Consider the following 19,899-nt stretch of genomic DNA (forward strand, 5'->3'; position numbering starts at 1 on the left):
AACCAACATTAACACTTGTAGAGTGTCAGAACTGAATAATCAGAATAAAATGTAAAACAAAATTTGTTGGAAAACTGCTTAAATACAGGTTAATGTTTAGGACATGCTTACATTTTCAGGACTTTATTCATAGAGATGCTTCGCTTATAACATTGTACATTGTTGCCTTGAGAATCAGTATTATAAAAATCAGACCAATCGGATACGAGTTTGTTATTAATAAAGTTAAAAATAAAAGTTTTAAAATAGACATACGGACATTCTGGTAACAATTATATAGTTAATACGCTTACTAAAACGTACCTAACTACTTACAGGAATCACCATGCAAAGTTTAATATGGATAGGACAATTCTATTAACATGCTAAAAAGCTATCCGTTCTGGATGGACGTACGGACCGACCCTAATTAAAGAAAAGCTTCGCTTTAAAAAAATTAACTAAACCAGAAAAACAAATGTGGATATAATATATATTGAATATCCTTTCTTGGGAGCAGCACACTTGTGGCAGAGCATATAGCTTACAGCAGGAGCTATACTACACATGACCACAAAGTAATATTACAGTATAGTAATAATAGAATTATAATAATAATAATAGTAACACAAAAAATATTCAAACTTATTATCATTGTAGAAAAAAAATTCAATGCTTCCAAAAAGATTTGAAGAGAGACGGATTAATCGCAAGTAGCGCTAACTGCCGTGTCTATTTTCTTTCTAATCATCAGTTTTTTTTATTAATAATATAAATCTAACCCTTGGATAACAACAATATAGAGCATGTATTAACCCCGTAGGGGAGCATAGTTTTGTCCTTGGTTAGCCTAGCAATTCATATGTCATCACATTAGAGGGGGGTTATCATTGGCAAAGGACAAAAAAGTGCTTTTCCCAACGGGCTTTTTAAAGCCAGTCTCAAAAAATTTGACCAACTGCAGCATTTTTGGATTTCATTTCTAAGACTGGCGTCAAAAATATGCACAGTTTAATTTTAGGGCGATTGTGTTTTTTTTTCGCGCGATAATTCATATTTTTTTGTTTGTTGATATAAGAAGTACAACAATTAATATAATGTTAATATTTGAAACCATCATTTTTAATGAGATATAACACTAGGTTATGTATGATTAGGTAATTTTTAAAAATTTACATTTTTAAGTGTTTTAAAAGCACATTATTTTTAAACACTTTTAAAAAGTAATTTCAGATGTTGACTTTTTTTTGTAAAAAATAACCTAAATATACATAACAAGTATTTGAACAGCGAACTCTAAAATTGGACAAAAAATTATCCGTTCATATTTCTACAAAAAAAGGATGTTTGAATTGTACCTTACGTTTTTTTTTTGATCAAGTAAAAATAATTTTCAAATACAATAAAATTCTTTCTTTTTTAAGCAGCAGATAGTAGTAAAAGAAAAAAATAATGTATTTAAAATTTATTCATTACCTAAATCTTAAAGGTCTTAATAAGTTTGTAGAAATAAGAAGGGACTAAATATGAGCTCTAAGATGTTGAAGCCCAACTATTCGAGATAATAATAATAAAACTGGGTTCATAGCTGTTCATATCAAGAATTGTTACAAGATAGAACAGTATTATTCAAGGAGAATCTCCACCAATAATTCAGACAAATAATAAAAAGATCTTTTTTTGACTATAATTTTACATAATTCATCTTTTTTTTTAATAATATAGGGCATTTTTTTCAATCATTAATAAAACCAAGACTTGAAATAGCAGTATAAAGAATGATTTTTTTTATATATAAAATCAACGCAACAACTAATATTTTTTATGCTAAATATTCGCAGATTTTTTTAGCAGCTTTACATTTTAGAATAAGATACAAGATAGATAGATAGATAGAGAGAGAAAACTACAAAATATAAAACTAAACACGGATTATAATAGGTGTTTTTTTATCTTCTTCATATCATAATGATGAAGATCAGTAATCCTCTTGGTTTGAAGAGAGCTTTGTCAGCAATGTATTATTTTTGTTCTTGTTTATTTATTTATTCTTCGGCCCAATTCTTTGGCCACATCGCGTTCTGATTCTGAAAAAAAAAGATAATATATATTTTCTCGTATCCATTCGAATCCGGTGGATAGGAACCGTATCTCGTCCATACGAAAAAACTATGTCTAGCATCGTATTATATCCAGTTTTCTACGAATATAGAAATGTACAATCACAAGATTAAAACTAGTTTTTTTAGCCGGTGCCTTCGGCACCACGGGGCTAAAAAAACTAGTTTAAATCTTATAATTGTACATTCTATATCCGCGGAAAGCCGTTTATAATACGATACGAGAAATAACTATTCTCGTATTCATTCGAATCCGGTGGATAGGAACCTCCATACGAAAAAACTATGTTTAGCATCGTATTATATCCAGCTTTCTACGATTATAAAAATGTGCAATCATAAGATTAAAACCAGTTTTTTTTTAAACCCGGGGCAAAAAACTAGTTTATATACGATGCGAGAAATAATGAAACTATTCTCGTATTCTCGAAACCGATTAATGTATGAAAGATTAGAACCGGTTCGCATCCATACGAAAAAACTATGTCTAGCATCGTTTTATATCCAGTCGAGGGGGATAATGCCAATATGCCCAACAAAAAAATATCCTTTTATGCTTCTAATGGGCCAATTCAATATTGTTTTTAGAATGTGATTAAAAAACTAGACCGCACACGACTTTAAAACGTATATAATTATCAAAACAACACCCTTTTTAATTTGTCAGATGTCATAAAAAAAAGAATAAATAAATACTTAAGGCATTTTTGTAGTATAACTCATAATTTTATCCTAAAATCTCTGATTTACAATAAAGTTAACTTATTTTTTATACAAAATTGTCTAGTTTTTCATTAATATACTTATCTCTTCCCCCTTGATTAATTAGATAATTAAATTAGCTTAAATGATAATTTAAACCCCACCCATAACATAGTTGCCAAAATCAACAAACTTTTAAACATTTTTTATACCTAATAAAAAATATTAGGTATAAAATTTTTGATCTATTGGAGGATTTTATTTAAAAAACATTCAAAGATTTTTATAAAAAAATATTCAATCTATAAAAGGTAAAAAATGTTATTGTCTAAGTAATTTGAAACCCTAATTTACAAAGTATTTTTAGATGTTTGAAAAGTTCCGTTATTTTTATTGCAGTATGCGATTTGAATAAAATTCTTGAAGAGTTTTTGTTTCTACAAGTGTTTTTTTTCATTCTTTTATATTTTTGGAACTAGGTATATTAAATCCAATATTTTTGATGTAAGAATAGTTATTTCTCGCATCGTATTATAAACGGCTTTCCGCGGATATAGAATGTACAATTATGAGATTAAAACTAGTTTTAATCTTATGATTGTACATTTTTGTATTCGTAGAAAGCTGGATATAATACGATGCTAGACATAGTTTTATCGTATGGATAAGAACCGGTTCCTATTCACCGGTTTCGAATTAATCCGAGAAAAAAATGTGTTCGTCTGTTCTTTCTCTTTTTATGTCTGTACGTCATCCCTTTGATAATGTCTGTAGTATGTGTATTTTTAAAGTTCTGTACAGTAGGATATATAAGTTGGAAAGAATTTTAATGTTAGAGGGAGATTTGAAATCTGCATCAAATTTTAAGGATTTTTTTTTATAAAATTCGTTTTTTGTATAATTCTTTATCAAAAAGCGGAAATACAATTTAAGTTAATTAATTTTGACATCTGTGATTAGTGAATTGAAAATTTTCTGCGCTCTGATGGGAGAAGCATAAGTGTCGCACATCATTCAACCAATTAGAGCGCAGGTAGTTCCCAATCCACCTTTCCTATTGGTCAAAATTTATGAACTTAAATTGTATTTCCTCTTTTAGATAAAGAACTATACAAAAAACGAATTTTATAAAAATAAAATCCTTAAAAAATTCCTTCCAACTTATATATCCTACTGTACAGATATCTTTCTTAAAAAGAGGAACATTGGACTGTAATTAATTTATTAACACATCCTCCAATTCGGTAGCCCATTTTTTTTTCATTTCTATTGAACTCGGTGGGTTGGTTCAAAATTACAATCTTAGATTTAATTTTAGTTGTTAATAATCATCAATGTGATTGTGGAAGCTCTCATCTTTTATTGTCTTATCCCTGAAGTTCTTACCGTGACAATATTTCTCCTGACATGTGTAGGATCTCCTCTCTCTATGTATCCAGCTCCACTTATTGTCCCACCAAGCACATTCTTGTTACCAGAACCTGGAAAATATTTTTATCTCATATGAAGAGAGATATAGTCTCATATTTCAGAAAGGAATAAGATATCGGATTGAAAATTACACCGGTACCCAAAGTTTTATAACCACGTTAACTTACTAGTTGACTCAAAACAATGGGCATTTTAATTTAATTTTAATTAGTTGCTTTCAAAATAATAGTTTATTTTAGTTGCTTGTACTGAATGGTAACAGATCAGTTACTTATTTTTAATCTCTAATTAAGTACAATAGAGATATTTTTAATATAGGCTCAAAAAAATCTGTTACTTTACATACCTGAACCTACGGGTGGGACACTGGTGGCCACACCTCCCCCAGAGCCCCAGTCTGCATAGTCAACTTTGCTCGGGGTCAGATTTCCCGGGGGGCCAGACATCCCAAAGGCGGCTGGTCCACCGACTGAGACAGCCGGCGGAAGCAATCCACCTCCCGGTCCACTAACAGTATGGCCTAGAAAAAAGTTTTGTAATATTTTTCAATTTAAGATTCTAATAAAAGGGGGGGGGGGGGGGCGAAAGTGACACTTTTTGAAACCAAAACTAAAAGTCAAAGGAACTCAACTAAAAAAAGAGTTACAGGTCTGACATTTTGCATGGCAGTTGCTTTATAGGGGTACAATATGGAACTGTGAAGAAACGGCGGCGCAACCGCCGAAAACAGCCGAGAAAAGGCAACAAAAATTACGGCGGGAAACGGCGGTTTTCGGCGGTTGCGCCGCCGTTTCTTCACAGTTCTATATTGTACCCCTATAAAGCAACTGCCATGCAAAATCTCAGACCTGTAACCCTTTTTTTAGTTGAGTTCCTTTGTTGACTCTTAGTTTTGGTTTCAAAAAGTGTCACTTTCGCCCCCCCCCCCCCTTTGAATAATTTCTTTTAAACTAAATTTTAAAAACTACTATGTTACTCCAATGTGCATTTAAAATGATTTAATGACTTTCCATGAAAACTATTAATTTATTTCTCTCCAATTCTCGAGCATTAGAGTAATCTACAAATTAAAGAAATTTTAGCATTATTTCTCTTTACCTACTAAAATGATAAAAATCAATATCTTACTTTGTCTAAATAATGTTAAACAATATACTTTTGACAAGATTTTAAATAAAATTTTTCTTTCACAGAACTTATATATTCATGAAATACCAACAAATCTTAAATCTGATAACAGTTATTTCTAGCATCATATAATTTTCATAAACAGCTTTCCACGGATGTTAAAATGAAATATCATAAGATTAAAACCAGAGAGCCCAAACCAGGACTCACAAAAATGTTATTAATTTCATGATTTTTATTTTATTATTTCTAGAAAACTGTTTATAATACGATGCTATACATATTTTTCAGTATGACTGAGAACCGGTTCTAATCCAGCGGATATCAATCGGTTTTGAAGCCATTCTGAAAAATTTTTAACTCCTTATAAAAAAAAAACAGTTTACCTGTCATTCCTATTCCAGAGACGGGGCCCAAGCCTGACGCATCCACCATAACTGGTCCAGGACCAGAATTAAAATTGCCCAGGCCACCGCTGGCCGATGCAGCCACCAGGTTGTCCAACGATGATATAGTCTGACCGCTGAGGCTGGGAATCAGCCGGGTGAACGAGTCGGCCACAGCCGCTGCGCTGGTGTGCAAATTATCCGCCGCGTTGTACGACGGTGGCATGTCCCACACGGCAAATGGATCGCCGGGCATCTTGCGGTTCAGATTGCTGCCCATTAGGCTGCCAGGCGGCATGCCAATAGGCGATGGGGCTGCGCCCCTACGCTCAGCGCCTATTGGCTGTCTAAACTGTGCTTGCTTGTGATGGTCCGATAGGGCATCAGAGTGGTTGCTCATGTATCTACTTTCTGGCATGTCCATCAGTTCAGACAAAGTTTTGCCACTCAACAGATCAGATGGGAAACCGCCGGTTGGGACAGACAAGTCAAGATTGTGGTTAGCCGTTGGTCCAGCAAAACCGCCCAACTGGGATAGATAGGCGTTGATGGATTGGTTTTGAAGGATGCTACTCTGATTTTGTAGGATGCTCTGAAAGTTGTTCAATCCACCGTCATAGGGCCCTCCTCCGTAGCCGGGGAATCCAGAATTCATCTTTTGCGGCCCGTTCATCATTTGCCCAAGGCGGGGCGGCAGTCCTGTGTTGCGCAGCCCTTGCGCGGGCCCATACAGTCCACTTTGATTGAAGTCAGGCGCGTTGGGATTCAAGCCCGGTGCCTTGGGCGCCATACCTAGCGAGTCAGGCATGTGAAGGCCCTGCGAGTAGGTTGGCGCTGTTGAGGATGTCAGTGGTGGGGCTGTAAAGCGTGACATCATTGGATGATGTCCTACTGGACGTGAGAAGGCTGATGACATGTCGGGCATAGCAATACCAGGCGCCATGGACACTCCAATACCTGCCAAGTTGTTGCTTGAAGAAACGGCAGCCAACAGATGGTTGTTGTCAAACGGCATGTTGGACATTTGGTTGTTGGCACCCATTAGGTCAGACAAGACGCTTCCTGTTCCAAATGGATTTTGAAGTGGGGCACCAGGAGCTTTGGCAGGGCTGTTGTGGCCATAGCTTCCAGATCCTTGGCGGCGTGGAGCGGGCAGATCATCATCCAGTGCCCAACGGCGGTCTAGCTCTACATCTGGAGTCAGTGATCTTAGATTGGGTGGCGGCCCAATACCAGCGGCAGATGATACAAGACCAGAGCCAGGCGCTGGCCGGAACCAGCCGCTGTGATCAGAACTAGGCGACCCGCCACCGCTAACAGATTGATGGCCGTGTTGTTGTTGGTGCACACTGGTGGCGATTACAGATGACGGCGGCCCGATGGGGGATGGTACTTGGCCATGTCCGGAGGCCGCAGGTGATACAGGCGTACCCGGGGCTGAGTTGCAGCGCTCCTGCGCGGGATACAGCTGGGCTGAGCTCACCTGGACATGGTTCATGCCTCCAGATAGGTGATCCACATTGCCAGTTGAAGTTGTTATAATTCCAGAGCCGATTATATTAGCAGCTGATGAAGAAACTGCCCTGAAAGGCTGACCGCCAAGGGCAGCACCCGACACTGCTGGTGCATTTATACCAGTGGACCAGTTGGTTTCGGATGTTATGTTGGGTGATCCGTGACGGGCAGCGGCTTGGCCCTGGCTGCTAGGTGGCCTGTAGCCAGGGGCTTTGGACATGTCTGACTGCTGTGCCATGGATGTCATAACCGCAGATCCAGGTGCTGTTGAAAAGCCTTTAGGATTTGCAACACCAGATGGACCACCAACCATAGATTTGTCGCCAAAAGCATTCCAGCCGTATGATTGTAACGACGGCGGCTGGAAGTTCAGAGTCTTGAATGGGCTGAAATCTTTCGGGTCTGTTGTGGTGTTGGAAACAGCTGGTTGTTGAGTTGGAGCCGTGGGGCCTGACTGGCTAAGCATGGGAACAGCTGTTGACTGCTGGACGGTGGTAGCATTCACCTGAAAAATGAAATATAAAACTTTTGTAAAGAACGCCTAAAATTATGATACTTTAGAATGATTGAATTTTAAGTTCAACTTTGATTTAAAAATTGCACTTTGAGGGAAAGCACCAAAAACCTTAAAAATATTAAATTAACATTCTGCTTATTAAGTTCTGATACTACATGATTGTTTGATGAAATATATAAAATAATAAAAAGCTTACCTTATCTTCCTTCTTATTCTGCTGTTGTTGTTGTGTTGATAATTGAGCAGCCGGCTGAGCTGCTGTCGGCTTTCCTATCGGCTGTTGTTGTGGTTGGACGGCAGCTGCTGTTGCCATCTGCTGCGCCTTAGCAGCCGCTGCCATTTGCTGTTGTTGGTGCAACAATTGGGCTTTCGACTGTTGTTGTGCCGCAACTGCAGACGTGAATGTTGGCAGTTTGTTAGATGCACTGGCTGGCGGCGGTCCGGTTTGGATAGACATACCTCCCATTGCCGAGGATGTGTCGTTTCCAGCGGCTATGGCCGCAAAACTGGCGCTGATGACTGTTTTAGCATTGCTGGACACAACAGGAGCGTTGAAAGCAGTTGTTACTTTGGTAGCAGTGCTAATTGTAGCAGCTGTCACTGTAGGCACAGCCTTCTTCGTGTCAGCTTTAGAAGTACCACGCGTAGAGCTTGCTACTATGGTGCCTTTAGCAGCTGGTGGCATTACAACTGCCTGCGGTTGTTTGCTAGCTGTTACAGCCGCTGCTTTATCCAAGACCGATTTGCTGAGCAGCTTATACTGTTGCTTTCCAACAATCTCCTGCAGATCTTTGTCTGGGTTGGCAATGATGGATGAAATCCAGGTGTTGGCCATTCTGGTGGCATCTGCACTGCCCTTGATGATAATGGTTCTGTCGCCCTGGCCCGTGCTCTTCTTTTCAACCTCGATATGGGCGCCGGACAGCTCGCGGATGGCGTTGATGTTGGAACCGCCGCGGCCAATTACACGGCTGATTGCATTGGAAGGCACACTGACCTTCTTACTCTTGCCACGAGCAACCTGAATTACAAATTAAAGATTATCTCCAAACAAATGTTTTTTTTTATACCAATTCAAATTGGAAGAAAAGGAAAACTGTACTTTTATTTTATCAGGCTTATTTAACTATTTCAAATGTATTCAATAAAATTTAAAGTTCTTTCTGTATGGAATAATTTAGTTTATAAGATTATCGCTATGGCTCATATTAATGATGAAGATTCTTATAATCAAGTTTCAAAGAAATTTTTAAACATCATTTACAGTAACATTAACAATAACCCTCCCCCTCCGGAAAAAAAAATCTAAAGTGAAGTGACTCACCCCCCCCCCATATTTAACCCTTAACGGTCGGGGGGGGCGGGCGTTGAACGCCCCCCCTTCCGGTTTTTTCTATCTCATTTTCTGTGTGTGAAAGATAAAGAGCCCAAACTGCTTGACTTTTTAAGTATGGGTATGACACATAACTGAGAGTTGGAATTTTTTTAATATCTCCATCCTGGCGGGCACAGGATGCCAGCAAACCTGGCAGGGTCATCCAGGTAAAGAGCAAAAATATTTTTTTGACTAAAACAAAGCATTTTATCATACCAAAATACTAAAAAATCCTTTAGTAGTACATCCTTATATGAAATACAGGTGTTCAAGTCACTTTCAGGTTCCAGGTATGATCCTGCAGGTCCTGATCCTCCAGGTCTCCAGAAATCTTTGAAAGGCTCCTGTGGCCGCAATTTTTGACTTAAGAGACTTCAAATTTTAAACTTAAGCTTTTCTTACATGTCTACATAACGTATTAAAATTTCATGAAGATCCGCCGCCGTTTTCCCGCCGACCGCGGCGGCTGGCAGCTGCCAAGTACAGCTGCGGCCGCTGAAATTTATATTTTGATATTTCTAATGTACAATTTACATAAAGATAAACATTTTCTGGAAAAAAATTTTCTTCTAGCTTCAAAAATAAGAAAATTACAGCCGTTTGAAATATTTAAGTAAAAAAAGACCTAAAAACAAAGGTTGTTAAATAAAAGGGTGAAGGAAGCGAAAATTGACTTAGACCTATAAAAGGTCGGAAATTCATTATCAAACAGGGGACTTGCACAAAAAAATTTAGCTCTCTAGCTCTAATAGGAACTGAGATAATAAGGGGGGGCGTTGAACGCCCCCCCCCCCCGACCGATTAAGGTGCGGCAAGGGGCCCGACTGTAAAGGGTTAAAGTGCCCTTCAATGCACTAAAGGTTTAACCATTGGTGTTAAAAAAGAATCCTACCTCTTTCCAGCCAGCATCTGTGTTCTGAGGGGCCTTGGGCGCGCCCACAATTCCCGCCGTTTTCCTGTTGGCACCAGAAACCACGCCAGACATTTTCATATCACCATTATCAGAAACCATGCTCCTATTCTGGCCTTTCCTGCCCTTTCGGGCGGTCAGCTCGATAAAGCCGTCATGGTTCAACTTATCATCCTGCTGTTCAATGCAGGGCACGCGGGGCTGGCTAGTCCGTTCTGCCGGGCCGACAACGCCCCGGCTGTCTGGCCGGTCCACAGTCTCTTCGGGACTTTTCTCTTTGCTTTCACCACGGCTGATATCATTCTGGGTGGGGTGGTTTGATGTTCCGTTATTGTTGTTGCTACTATTACTGCTTTTGTGCTCCATGCTTGGGGCACTATTTTCTTTTTCTTCTTGCTCATTTACTTTCAGAGAAACTTGCTCTTTGTTCTTCTCCAAATTTTTCTCATTCTTTTCTTTCTCCTTGTTCTTCTTATTTTTCTTCTTTTTCTTGTTTGATTTCTCGTCCTTTTCATTGCTGGTCGCACTGCCCTGGCTGTTAGCATCAATACCGCTGTCGCGATTAAGGTCCAGATTATTCATCTCCTCCTCAATAACTCCTTCCGGAGTCTTCTCCTTTTCGTCCTCTGTGATTTCGTCTCTGACCCCATTTATCTCACTATCATCTTTTTCTTCGTCACCATCCTTGGTTTCATCTACTACTTGTTTCTCCAACTTTTTCTGCTTTTTCCTTTCGCGTTTGCGCTGCGCGGCCGCTTTTTTGTTCTCCTCCCGGATCCGTTCCTGCTCCAACTCCTCAAGGAGTAGGTTGGCGGCCTTGTTAGCCTCGCTGGCCTGCTTGTCCTTGGCCACGCGGATGATCTCCAAACACTGGTGGGTTTTCTTCAACAGATCTTTGTCGTTGATGGTTGAGATAAATCTGGAAAATTAAGTGTTTTTTTTTAATTGTAATATTTCTAAGCTACACAATGTGGGAAATATTCAAACTTTAAATAGAATTAAGTAGGTATGCTAAATTAGAATATTAAAACCGTTATGAAAACATTGCTTTAGCTATTTTTTAATTAAAAGAATATTTTTAATATAAGTAATAAAATGCAACAATATCTCAACCAGATAAAAATACTGTTCATTAAATTTTTTAAAAAATAATGCAGAAATTTTCAGCCAAAAAACAATAGATTTAGCCATTAAAGGGAGTGTGAACGTAAAAATTTCTCATCTGATTATCAAATCTTAACATTTTCTAAGCACATTTCACTTCACTGATCAACCAAAAACGTCCTATTAACAAAAATATCCAGGAATAATGCCTTGATTTTATGATATTTTGGGAGGGAAAAAGGAAAAAACATAGAAAATCTGAACATTTTTATTTCTTATAATGTTTGTAGGGATATTTAACGTGTCATATATAGTTGAAACAATTTACTTACTGTTAAGGATTTATTTTATGCTATAAAATTGCCAATTAGTTTTTTTATAACGTAGTAATTAGGTAATAAACACCTATTTTAAATTCGTATTATTGACAAAAAAATACCTCACTGTCTACAAAGGGTTTAATCTCATAGGTTATTTAAAATAATAATATCTTTTTTTATTGTGTTGGACAATAAATAACCCACTTTGGAGAATTAGTTTACACTTTTATCAGACTGTTCATAAAGAAATATTGCGTCTTTATTTTTTACAAATTTGTAATTAAAGGTGGGCGAGAGATGGGCCATCTAAAGTTAATTGGATAATAATAAAAAACCTGTTTCTGGCTTTGTTATTGTATTTGATTTTCAATAAAAAATATTGCTTATTTTATCAATTTCTAAGTAACTATACATTGTTTTAAAGCAAGGATTATGTTAAATGTCAGCTTAACTGTTAGGAAAAATCTCGAACTATGTGAAAAAGTTTAATTTTAGCTATAATGGGAGAAAAAAGCAATTTAATGCACATTTTATATAATACGGAAAATTTCTTCCTTTCCCTGTACCTTATAAAAATCGTCGGAAAAAGCCGTTTTTAAGCAAACAAAAGCGCGTTTTGCTCAATCTGTGAGATATTATGAATGAGATGATGTTAAGATTTGATATTAAGATGAGAAAAATTTACGTTCACAGTCCCTTTAAAAAAAATTCCTCTTAAAAGATAGGTATTATTTTTAAAAAAAATTATGCAATTTTTTAAAAACAAGAACACTTCATTCCTAGTGAGCTCAGTGTCAGATGGGAACTGTGTGACGTGCTTCACCAGCCATTTCACCACCTTGCTGTGGCCCTTCCTGAAGGCCGCCATCAGGCACGAGACCTTCCGGTTGTCCTGGCGGATTGTGGATGTAAGAGCAGGAGTAATACTTTAATTTTAAGCTATTGACTTTTAATATGTTCATTATTAAAAAAAATAATAAAAAATGCAACACTAATGTAATTAAAAAATTAGTATTTTTAAACCAAATAACTGAAATCCAAATAAACACAAACATTGATTTTTGTAAGTTGTTGTTTTAAAAATCTTAAAAATGGACAGAAAATTGTTTTTGGATCATGGAGAGAAAACGAAGTAAATGTTAATGAGTGCCCCGCAGGTTTAGAGACCTCCGCAGGGGTTAGAAATATTTAAAAAGCTACTGTGAAAATACTAGGAAACCCGCTACTTTGTTTCCTTTCCATGATCCTTATTTTCTTGATATGAATTCATATCACTCTAATATTTTTTTATTCATTGCTTTATATCCATTCCTGGGAGTCAATATCGGCTGCGGCCGAGTAGAGCAGTTGGACAACGTCTAGATGACCGCCGTTGGCGGCTAGCCACAGAGATGAATTGCCCTTCTTATTCCGCACATCAACTTGAGCTCCTCGTGATAGTAATAATTCAACAAACCTAAAAATAATTTAAGATTTGTTTTTTTTCTGAAGGCTTAAAGCTAACATAATTAAAATACGAAGAAAATAGGTTAAGATACACAAGAAAAATGATAAGTACTATAAAAAATTGTGACACACAAACTTTTAGGATACCTTTGTTTTGGAGGACCCAAGAGCAAAAAAAATTACGAAAAGCAATTTTAAAAAAATTATGGTATTATTTCTAATTAAGATGTAAGATGTTAAAAAATAAAATTGAAAATAATTTGTCTTTGTAATTTGAATCTTTTAAGAGACTGACTAGGAAGTACAGAATATGTGTTTAAAAAATTTCACAACACGCAGGTTTTTAAAAGCTATATCCTGGAAGGGCTTGTAAGTAATATGCCTTTTTACTAAAGGTTGATAAAGGGATAGTTTCACGAAGTGCATTTAAAAAAAAATAGTGAACTGTAAGTTTTTTCTATTTTAAATAACGTAGTAGTACATAATATAAAGTTATTGATTAAAATTAAAAGATTTGACCAGGGATTTTCGTTAAAAAATGAGTTTTTCATTTTTATGTTCAACTTCGTTGCATGTTATATATGGCAAAAACTTTTTTGTCATAAATACAACTTTAGATAGCATTTACTAGTTAATAGAACTTCAAACTTTTTATACAACAAAATACACATAACAACAAAGAATGACCAATGAAATATTTAGTATGGTACTTAGAGTAGTGATCTTTTTATATGTCTTAGTAGAATATATTAGGCATTGGATAGATATGATTGTGATAAAGAATTTTAACATTGACCTGACCAATCTTTTTTATTTGACAATATCTAAAAAAGTTAGTGATTTGCAACGTAAATTACATGAGAATGGTCTTTATATATATATATATATATATATGTTGTATGGTTAGTTGGTATTTCCGCGTGAGATAATGTGTATATTGTAAGTAAACAGGATGGTTTTCTTTATTTTTTTAAAAAGAATCTATAGAAAACCTGTCCTATAATGAACCGGGCGTTATTTTTTATGTTTTTAAGTAACTTGTCCCAAGGGGAACCCCTGTTCAATTTTTTTATAACTCTTGTGAAATATGTGGAAAAAGATTCTCTGATATTTTGTTTTGGCTATACATATTTGGAAAAAAATAGACCATTCTCATGTAATTTATGTGGCAAATCACTTTAACTTTTTTCGATATTGTCAAATAAAAAAAGTTTGGTCTGGTCAATGTTAAAAATTCTTTAACATATAATCATACCTATCCAATGCTCAATATATTCTACTAAGACATATAAAAGTTCACTACTCTAAGTACCTTAACTCTTTAAATACACTTCATAGAACTATCCCTTTAATTTTAAAATCATATTTTGAAGTTCTTTAAATGTTACCAAAATTTTGTTGAAAAAAATGTTTTTTTTTACCTATAATGTCCTTTATCAGCAGCGATGGTAAGTGCAGTATCTCTAGAGCTCGGTACAGGGGCTGCATTCACATCCGCACCCTTATCAAGCAGTACCCGCCCAACCTCCGTATAGCCACCACTGGCCGCCTCCATCAGCGGCGTAAGACCGGTCTTGGCGCGGTGTTCAACATTGGCCTTGCGGTCAAGCAGCAGGGACACAACCTCGTGGCGGCCCTGGAAACAGGCCAGAGTCAGCGCCGTGTTGCGGTTCGTCTCAATCTGGGCGTTGATATCAGAGCCCATATCGAGGAGTAGCTTCACAGCGGCGGTGTGGCCGTTCATCGCGGCCAGCATAAGCGGTGAGATGCCCAGCTTAGAGCCGGTGCGCGAATTGATTTCGGCGCCATGCGCCAGCAACAGCTTGATGATGTTGGTGTAGCCGCCAGAAGCGGCCAAGGACAGCGGCGTGTAATCAGAGACGTTCCGGTGTTCTTTATTGGCACCACGGGACAGCAGGATCTCGACAACCTCATATCGTCCGCCCGAGCAGGCTAGAGACAAGGGGGTGTCCTTCGTGCGCTCGGACTGAGCCTCAATCTCGGCACCGTGGTTCAACAAAATTTCAACCACCTTAAATTAATGATAATTTTAGAATAAATCATTATTTTGCTTTAATTATAAACATATTAAAAAACCAAGAACCACTCAGACAAATATTTGATTAAACCTTTCCCACCCCCCGAAAAAAAGAAGAAAAACAGTCTGAGAATAATGAAAATCTTCCTTTTATCAACAAAGTAATTCAATTCTTATAACTTTCTTAAAATCTAAGTACAAAAAATAAAACAGTCTTTACCAAGAACCTATATAATTTGAAATTGTCTTTTATATCTGATAAATATTAGGTAAAATTGTAAGACATTCCTGAAGAAATTGGATATTAAATTTTATTTACCTTATCATGACCGGCGGTGGCGGCAAGGATCAGCGGCGTAAACCCTTTCTTATCCCGGTGCTCGTTATCCGCACCCCGTGACAATAAGAGCTGGACCAACTCCTCATGTCCGCCCGCACAGGCCAGTGTCAGGGCGGTGTCATGGTTCGAGTCCGTCTCCGAGTCAAGGTCGACCACGGGGACACCGGACACATTACCCGCGCCCGGGTTGGGTTGGTTGGGCTGGATTGGGTTCCACGAGTCGGAGAAGCATGGATAGTCGGAGTAGCATGGATCTCTAGTGTTGCCGCCTGGGTGGTGGTGTTGACCGGCGGGTGGCGGTTGATAGCCGGGATCAAGGAGGGCGGTGGCAGTTGGATTGTTACCGCCCTTTTTATTCTTTCCTGGTTTCTTCTTCTCATTAGGCGTAAGATCACACTAAAATAAAAAAAATCATAAATTAACTAGGATTCAATTGTGTTGAAAAATAGCGCATTAATCGTATTTCTAATCGATTCAAGGACCCCAAAATAAACTTTAATTAGTTTTTGTATTCTTTTACATTGAAAAAAACTTGAATTACGTGGCTACAGGTCGATGGAAAATATAATTTAGAAGCATTTTGGTGTTTGGATTTTAAAAATCTACCAATAAAAAAGGTATATCGTAACTTTTCAATATAAGACTTTATGATATGAGAATATAAAACTTTGGGTTTATTTTTAAATCATGATTGGTTGGTTAAAACTAGAAATAATATTTCAATTTTGTTTTTCATTATTGGGGATGAACATTGAACATTATTCTAACGTCTATTGTCTTATCCCTTAAAATCACTTGACGGATTGCAAAAATGTAAAACTACCTGGGGTAAGCCAATATTAACATCAGTAGGCAACTCTAATGGTTGATGTTGGAAATTTCCAGGTTGTCCCATTGCCCCGTGGGGGGCAGCAGGACCGACTCCACCTCCATCATCAGAAACGGAAACACCTCCCACTCCGGGAGGGTTGAAGGCGCCCAGGTTGGGGGGCAGGAACAGTTCATGCCCTCCAAATCCAGGTAAAGCTTGGCCATGCGGTCCCCCACAATCTAAACGACAAAATATATCATAATTTCCATTAGTATGCTATTAAATTTTTTCCAATAAATTTACGACAAACAAGTTTAAATGCAAAATTTGATACTTACATCCCACATGGGCTTAAGGGGATTAGCAACTTTATATAAAAAGGGGGAGGTGTTTAAAGGGAATCTTTAAAGAGAAAAATGCCCCTAGTAATAATTAAAAGGTGTCAACCCACCTTGATTAGATAATGTTGTAGATGACAGAACAGGTAGACCTGGTAGAGCGGTGCTGTACTGAACGCTTACACCTCCAGATGTAGCAACCTGAATTAATAACATTGACATTAATAAATTACAAGAAAAAATATTAAGGAAAAGGGGCAGGACAATGATAGAATAGTTATTCATCGCGATGTTAAACAGCTTTCCGCGGATATGAAAATGTACAATAAGATTAAAACTAGTGTAAATATTATGATTGTACATTTTTGTATTCGTAGAAAACTGAATATAATACGATGCTAGACATAATTTTTCAGTATGGCTGAAAACCGGTTCTATTCCAGGGATATTAATCGGTTTTGAAGCCATACTGAAAAAATAAATCTACAAATTATAATGTTTAAAGCTAGCAAAGCAAAATTTTCATCATTAAAATTTGTAAGATTAGCAGGAAAAATGTATCATCAATTGCCATATCCCTGTATCTCTGATATACTGAATATATACAAACTAAAAACAGCTGTTAATATAGGCCTGCATGGTTGTAAAAGCATTATTTCTTGTCGATAGACATCATTAAAGATTAAAATTTTTTCTAAAGATCCTAGTTAGAACTTAACATATAGGGAAATATAAATCTTTAGCCATTATTGAAATTATTTGGTATTCTAAATGAGTTAGGTATAGAATTTTAGATTAAATGAAAAATATTTTAAAATGTAAGGGTAATTAATGTATGTAGATATCCTAATAAAGTTATGAAGGAAACTTTTAAAAGCCAAAGCTTAAAAAAATTAAACCTAGAAGTTTATAAAATGCATTTGTAAAGGGAAAAAAGTTAAATATGTAGGTATAAATACAAACTATGTATTTTATAGCAATTTTAGTAATGAAAACATGGATGACAACATCCATAAGTAGCGAAGCACAAAATCTATTGTGAAAGAGACAAACGGACAAAGTGAGTTACAGAGCATATTATATGTTGTCATAAAAAAGGAAAAGAAAAAGAGAGAATATGCAAAAACTTAAAATCACGACAACTTAAAAACTTAGGTATATGTTTTTGAAAGTTGTATAAAGAAGGGCAGCTAAAAAGCTGCTTAAAGTTTCAAAGGTGAATCTTTATTAGGAGCTGAGAAAATCTGTTGTACAAACTCAAAAGTAAAAGCATATAAAAAGCTGCTTAAAAGCAGTCCGACTGCTATGGATGTTTTATACTTAATAAGTTAATTATGCTCCATATTGATGGGAATGTTGACAAGAAGTTTCAGCCTTCAATCTTTTATAGAAGCGGAGAAAACGATTTTTCCCAAATCCATTAATTACGGACAGACGGACGAACATTATAGAGTAGCTTCGCTACTAGAAAACACGATATTATCAGACAAAGCAAAGCACAAAATCGAAGCAACAACACATTAATATTTTTTAGAAATTATTAGTGAATCTTAAAGCAAAGTACATTTTCAAAAATTATGCCTTTCTCCTGAATAAGCCTTGGCTGGTCATTGCAAAGGATAAACTAGGATGGGAATATTCGTAAAAGCACACAAAATTAATATTAGTAGATTAGGTTAGAATAAAACAAATAAAGTTTAGAGGATCTCTAAATCTGATTGTGATTGATTACTTTTAGGTTGGGCTAAGTTATGTTACCAGATGAAAATTGCACATTTCTTAAAATAATCATTTTTGTAATCCTTAAAGTTAAAAATATGCACACTATTTTACAGTATGATAGCAGAAAATAAACCCCACTAAAATAATAGAGCTTATAATAGGAGATTGAAAATTCTAAATGAAAAATTTTCTTCCTTCAATAGAATAAAGTGCTCTATTGAACTACCTTTTTTAAGGATAAAAATGTGTTAAATTTAGGATAACATAAAACATTGTCAAATCAAAACAAAATGAAATTGGTTAGTTTATTCAAAATTATTCAATCTAAGAACTTTTGAAGGTATAAATGTGCTATTATCTAAGCAAGTGCATGTTTGTTAATCTACACATACTGTATCTAAAGGTTGGTAGCTAGTTATGTTTAAGTGTTAAAAGCTGGGAAATGTAAAGCAGAAAAAGTCAATGGGAATATTATTTTTAGATTGTAAAGGGGGGAGGCGGATGTGCCACTTTTTGAAACCAAAACTAAAAGTCAAAGGAACTCAACTAAAAAAAGAGTTACAGGTCTGAGATTTTGCATGGCAGTTGCTTTATAGGGTTACAATATGGAACAGTGAAGAAACGGCGGCGCATCCGCCGAAAACCGCCGAGAAATAGCAAAAAAAAATCGGCGGTTTTCGGCGGTTGCGCCGCCGTTTCTTCACAGTTCCATATTGTACCTCTATAAAGCAACTGCCATGCAAAATCTCAGACCTGTAACTCTTTTTTTAGTTGAGTTCCTTTGTTGACTTTTAGTTTTTGTTTCAAAAAGTGGCACATCCGCCTCCCCCCTTTAAATCACTAGTTGTTTAAACTATACAATGGGCATTGGAAAATCAGCTGTTAAAAGTAAAGAATTTGTTTCCCATTGACTTATCCCTATATCCCTTAGGGGTGATGATAATATAATTGGGGGGTAAAAACCTGGAGTTGATGAGAGTACAGGTCAACCTGCTCCCAGCCTTGACCAGGGGCACACCCAACCTGTGGAGTAGATACATAGTAAATAGGGGGGTCAACCTGTTCCCAGCCTTGACCATGGGCATACCCAACCTGTGGAGTAGATACATAGTAAATAGGGGGGTCAACCTGCTCCCAGCCTTGACCAGGGACACACCCAACCTGTGGAGTAGATACATAGTAAATAGGGGGGTCAACCTTTCCCCCAGCCTTGACCAGGGGCACACCCAGTATGTGGTTTTTTTCTTTGTTTTTGTAAAATTTTAGTTTTGACTAATTGTAAAGTTTATTAATAAGAGACAATTATTTAAAACCTACATATTTATAGCTGAGCAGTTATCACCTTGATTACCAACAAACAGGAATAATAAATTATAGAGTAGCTGCCTTACTATCAAAAAGGACAAACCTGGAGAGAACCGTCCAGCGGAATAGGACAGTGCTTCACCACGTTGGCAACGTTCGCCAGCTGCGTTGCATCTAGAAGGCTTGGATCCTAAAATGATACAATATTAAAAATAATTCATTTTAGGGTAAGTTAACAAAATAACTTTCATCATATAAAATTGATTAAGAATAAAATTATCTTTTAAAATATTGGTAAAATGACATCTAGCTGTTTTTTTCTGTACATAGCTTGGCAGTCTGGCAGTCACTTTTTACAAAAAAGGTAAAAAATGGCAAGGATGGTTACTGGTTAGACTTTGATATGCCTAAC

At 36.5% G+C, this 19,899-nt stretch overlaps 1 protein-coding gene across 1 annotated transcript in view; it reads right to left on the reverse strand.

Moving 5' to 3' along the window:
• Positions 1-456: 456 nt before the first annotated feature.
• Positions 457-19,899, reverse strand: part of LOC145323713 (ankyrin repeat and KH domain-containing protein 1-like) — a 46,893-nt gene continuing 27,450 nt past the window's right edge. The window contains exons 20-35 of the mRNA XM_080166180.1: positions 19,591-19,677; positions 19,146-19,205; positions 16,574-16,661; positions 16,135-16,361; positions 15,291-15,707; positions 14,355-14,965; positions 12,797-12,943; positions 12,267-12,377; positions 10,046-10,982; positions 7,975-8,799; positions 5,747-7,766; positions 4,579-4,752; positions 4,188-4,282; positions 1,456-2,066; positions 1,241-1,309; positions 457-1,117 (exon numbers count right to left, since the gene is read on the reverse strand). Of these exons, the coding sequence (XP_080022306.1) occupies positions 2,025-2,066; positions 4,188-4,282; positions 4,579-4,752; positions 5,747-7,766; positions 7,975-8,799; positions 10,046-10,982; positions 12,267-12,377; positions 12,797-12,943; positions 14,355-14,965; positions 15,291-15,707; positions 16,135-16,361; positions 16,574-16,661; positions 19,146-19,205; positions 19,591-19,677 (5,841 nt within the window). The 3' untranslated portion in view covers positions 457-1,117; positions 1,241-1,309; positions 1,456-2,024. The remainder of the gene's footprint in view (positions 1,118-1,240; positions 1,310-1,455; positions 2,067-4,187; positions 4,283-4,578; positions 4,753-5,746; positions 7,767-7,974; positions 8,800-10,045; positions 10,983-12,266; positions 12,378-12,796; positions 12,944-14,354; positions 14,966-15,290; positions 15,708-16,134; positions 16,362-16,573; positions 16,662-19,145; positions 19,206-19,590; positions 19,678-19,899) is intronic.

This window comes from Acartia tonsa, chromosome 7 (genome assembly GCF_053477335.1).
Source record: "Acartia tonsa isolate MP-2025a chromosome 7, ASM5347733v1, whole genome shotgun sequence".
NCBI lineage: Eukaryota > Metazoa > Arthropoda > Copepoda > Calanoida > Acartiidae > Acartia > Acartia tonsa.